Source organism: Otolemur garnettii, unplaced genomic scaffold (genome assembly GCF_000181295.1).
Source record: "Otolemur garnettii isolate 467f Iridium unplaced genomic scaffold, OtoGar3 scaffold00018, whole genome shotgun sequence".
In the NCBI taxonomy this organism is placed as follows: domain Eukaryota; kingdom Metazoa; phylum Chordata; class Mammalia; order Primates; family Galagidae; genus Otolemur; species Otolemur garnettii.
Window position 1 is genome coordinate 24,244,324 of NW_003852413.1, and position 4,231 is coordinate 24,248,554.

At 48.2% G+C, this 4,231-nt stretch overlaps 1 protein-coding gene across 1 annotated transcript; it reads left to right on the forward strand.

Annotated features, from left to right (window-relative positions):
• The first annotated feature begins 2,242 nt into the window (after positions 1 to 2,242).
• Positions 2,243 to 3,697, forward strand: MIEN1 (migration and invasion enhancer 1). The gene is made up of 4 exons (XM_003786413.2): positions 2,243 to 2,399; positions 2,514 to 2,611; positions 3,075 to 3,151; positions 3,238 to 3,697. Exons 1-4 carry the CDS (start codon positions 2,311 to 2,313, stop codon positions 3,319 to 3,321), a joined length of 348 nt encoding a protein of 115 aa, XP_003786461.1. The 5' UTR covers positions 2,243 to 2,310; the 3' UTR covers positions 3,322 to 3,697.
• The last annotated feature ends 534 nt before the right edge of the window (positions 3,698 to 4,231 follow it).

Genomic DNA, 4,231 nt, shown 5'->3' on the forward strand with positions numbered 1-4,231 from the left:
TGTAGTCCCAGCTACTTGGGAGGCTGAGGCAAGAGAATTGCTTAAGCCCAGGAGTTGGAGGTTGCTGTGAGCGTGATGCCATGGCACTCTACCCAGGGGCTCAGCTTGAGGCTCTGTCTCAAAAAAAAAAAAAGAAAAGAAAGAAAAAGAAAAACAGCTTGGCAGTTTCTTTAAAAGTTAAATTTACTATATAATTCAGCAATTCTACTCTTAGGAATCTACTCAAGATAAATGAAAACATATATCCATCCAAAGAAACCTACATGGACGTTTATAGCAACATTATTCAAAATAGACAAACACTGGAAACCCAAATGCCCATCAACTAGTGAATAGCTAAACAAAACATGGCATATACAAGGAATACTACTCAGTATCGCTTCTCGGCCTTTTGGCTAAGATCAAGTGTAGGAATACTACTCAGTGATAAAAAGAAACAAACTCCTGGTCCGTGACACGGTAGGTTTTTTGAGATGAACCTCAAAAACCATTATGTAGGGCTCGGAGCCCCGCGCTGGTTATGGTGCCCGCCACAAGCACCAAGGCTGGTGAGTTTGAGTCCGGCCTGCCAGCTAAACGACAATGACAACCGCAATAAGAAAATAGCCAGGCGTTGTTGCAGGCGCCTGTAGTCCTGGTTACTTGGGAGGGTGAGGCAAGAGAATCTCTTCCAGCCCAAGAATTGGAAGTTGCTGCGAGTTGTGACACCACAGCAATCTACCAGAGCAACATAAAGCTCAGCGCCTGTGGCTCAAGGGGTTAAGTGGCCATACCTCTGCGCACATACACCTGACCTGGCGGGTTGGAATCCAGCCCAGGCCGCCAAATAATAATGACGGCTGCAACCAAAAAATAGCCGGGAGTTGTGGCGTGTGCCTTTAGTCCCAGCTATTTGGGAGGCAGAGGCAGGAGAATCGCTTGAGTCCAGGGGTTGAAGGTTGCTGTGAGCTGTGATGAGACAGCACTCTACCAAGGGCAATAAAGTGAGACTCTGTCTCTTAAAAACAAAAAACAAAAAGCTATATATACATAGTTATATATATATATAGTTTTATATATATGTATATTAAACATTATGTAGAGTGAAAGAAGTCAGAAGCAAAAAATAGCATATTATATGATTCCATTTATATGAAATATTTAGAAAAGGCAAATTTATAGATACAAAAGGTGGATAGGCATTTGGCTACAACTTGAGTTGGAGGCTGGACTGACCACAGCCAGGAGCGACCTTATCAGGTTGATAGAAATTCATTTCTGTAACTAGATTGTGGTGACGGTTGTACAACTGTACAAATCACTGAACTGTTAGAAAATGGACAGTTTAGGCTCAGCCCCTGTGGCTCAAGTGGCTAAGACGCCAGCCACATACACCTAAGGTGGTGGGTTCGAATCCAGCCTGGGCCTGCCAAACAACAATGATGACTGCAACCAAAAAATAGCCAGGCGAAGTGGCGGGCGCCTGTGGTCCCAGCTACTTGGGAGGCAGAGGCAGGAGACTCGCTTAAGCCCAGGAGTTGGAGGTTGCTGTGAGCTGTGATGCCACAGTACTCTACCCAGGGTGACAGCTTGAGGCTCTGTCTCAAAAAAAAAGAAAGAAAATGGACAGTTTAAAGGGATACTAGAGTGGGTGACCTGTTAGGATACTATAGCAGTATTCCACGGCCGGGAAAATACAGCAAGAACTTAGGTAGCTTCCATTTCCAGAGTCGGAAAATGGAAATAACGATGCAAGTCCTCTAAACAGGGGATGTGCAAGAGTTCGGTGCAACTGACACGGCCCTGAGGAGCACACAGTTGCCAAAAATTGGCAAAGGCTGTCTAGAGTTTTGGAGTCAGAAGCATTTGGGTGTGTAACACTGGAATAGTTTCAAATGCCATCAGCATATTAGCAAGAAATGGCAACTATTATGTACCATCAACCACACCCACCCTCATGTCCAAGCTGCTTGCTCCATCACTTTCTCTTCCTTTTGTCAACTGAAAAGCGCTTTTTAGTCTAAAATACAGGACCCACAAAGTTCGTGTGCAACTACAACTATTTTAAATTCCACACAAACATTATGGACACCCTGTATTTCATTCGACTAAATAAGGCCACGAAATCTAGCGGACATTGCGGGGCAGGAACCCGAGCCAGGGAAAGTCTGGACTCAGGACGCCAGCTCTCCAGCTGTGGGATGGGGTCAAAACATAGCAACAGCCGCTGCCTGCAGGGGGTGCCCGGACGCAACGCGAGGCTCCGCCCCGTCACGTGTCCGCGGCGTTACGTCATACCCGGAAGCGGCGGCCTGAGCGGAGCCGGCAGCTATGAGCGGGGAGCCGGGACACTCGTCCGTAGCGCCGCCTCCCGGGGACGTAGAGCCGGGAAGCGGGGTCCGCATCATGGTGGAGTACTGGTGAGCGGCTCCTGGCTGAAAGACCCTCTCCCCGCCCCCTCGGCTGGATGGAGATGGGTCTACGGAAGGCCCCTCTTCCGAAACCCAAGCCCACCCCAGATCTATTCTCCTCAGTGAACCCTGCGGCTTCGAGGCGACCTACCTGGAGCTGGCGAGTGCAGTGAAGGAGCAGTACCCCGGCATCGAGATCGAGTCACGCCTGGGGGGCACAGGTGAGGCCCGCCGAACACCTGCTGAGTCAGTGTTATGTAGCTCTACTACTTTCTAGCTCTAACTTAGGCTGCTTTAGATGTAAAGTGCCCTGCGGTGTCTGGCACTTGATAAGATATCCAGCCAACATAAGTCCCCTTCCATAGGGGAGGGGGCCACAGATGAAGCCTGTAGGAAAGAAAACAATTAGACTGCAATAGTATAGGGGTGGAGGGGAGGGAACCACCCCTTCATTAAGTAATGGACATACAGGTGAGGTCTTCTTTAGGTTCATTTGAGTTGACCTAGGCTTGAGGAGTGGCTTTAGGAGCTACAAATGAGTTTCTAATGGGACTGACAGGGACTTGAAGGAACTTGAAGGAGTTTGTGTGAAGTCTAAAGAGTCTGGGGGAGAGAGCCCTTGAGAGGTCCTCCCCTGACTTCTGTTCTCAGCATACTGTTTATTATCCATTTGTCTCATACTAGGAGCCTTTGAGATTGAAATCAATGGACAGCTGGTGTTCTCCAAGCTGGAGAATGGGGGCTTCCCATATGAGAAAGATGTGAGTATTTGCAATGTTGAAGGGACCCCTGTGTCATGCTACCTGAACAATCCATTATCTCATCATTCTACATCTCTGTCCTCTAGCTCATAGAGGCCATCCGAAGAGCCAGTAATGGAGAACCCCTAGAAAAGATCACCAACAGCCGTCCTCCCTGTATCATCCTGTGACTGCACGTGACTCTGGGTTCCTGCTTTGTTCTGAGGTCCAAGCCTTGGTTGGTCTCTCCTGTTTGGTCCTGCTGGGAGCTCCCCCTGCCTCTTTCCTCTTACTTAGCTCCTGGTAGCTAAGAGACCCTGGCCTCCACTTTGCTCCACTGGGTATAAGGAAGGAATAAAAGCTTCTGTGGTTTGAGGGTAGGAGAGAGATGCTCTCTATGGACATTTCCACAGCCACCATATACCCCCTTCACAGGATCAGTGCCCACAAAAGCCCCGTCCTCTCCCCATCTTGGCAGTACCTGTCAGATACCACAGTAGATTTAATTTATTCTCCCCTACCTCTGGGCAGTCCTAGCTATTGTTAATAAAATGGCACCATAAACACCTGTGCCAACTAGTGTGTGTTTTTGTATGTCTAGTCTGAGAGTATAGAGGGCTACCAGATGTACCACCAGGGTAGCTGTGCTGGGTGGGTGGGCTTTTTCCAGACAGCTACTTATTGGTTCAGCAAGCTCCTCTCACAAGACAAGGAAAATGAGTCCCACTATAGACAGTGCTTTTTTGTCCCATTACCCACAGGGAGGAAATTACCGCATTCTGGTAGGTGGTCTCAGGAATTAGTTTCTTCTAAGTAAGAATGATCTAATTGTCAAAGGACTTTCAGATCAGAATCCCGACTTGCTAATCCCCCCACCCAAAGCCAGAGAACTGGACATTAGATTCCTCATCAGGCTTTCTGAAGATTCCTAGACACTCCTTTTAAGGTGAGCAGTAAGGGATGGATGGCACAGAACCATCCCTAGACATAGGCTGGTGCCCAGCAGTCTTCCATAATATATTTACAAATGGAAAAAGTGGGTGTGGAGAAGGGACATCACTCCCCCCGAACCCCAAGAACCCCTCCCAGCTCCACATGATA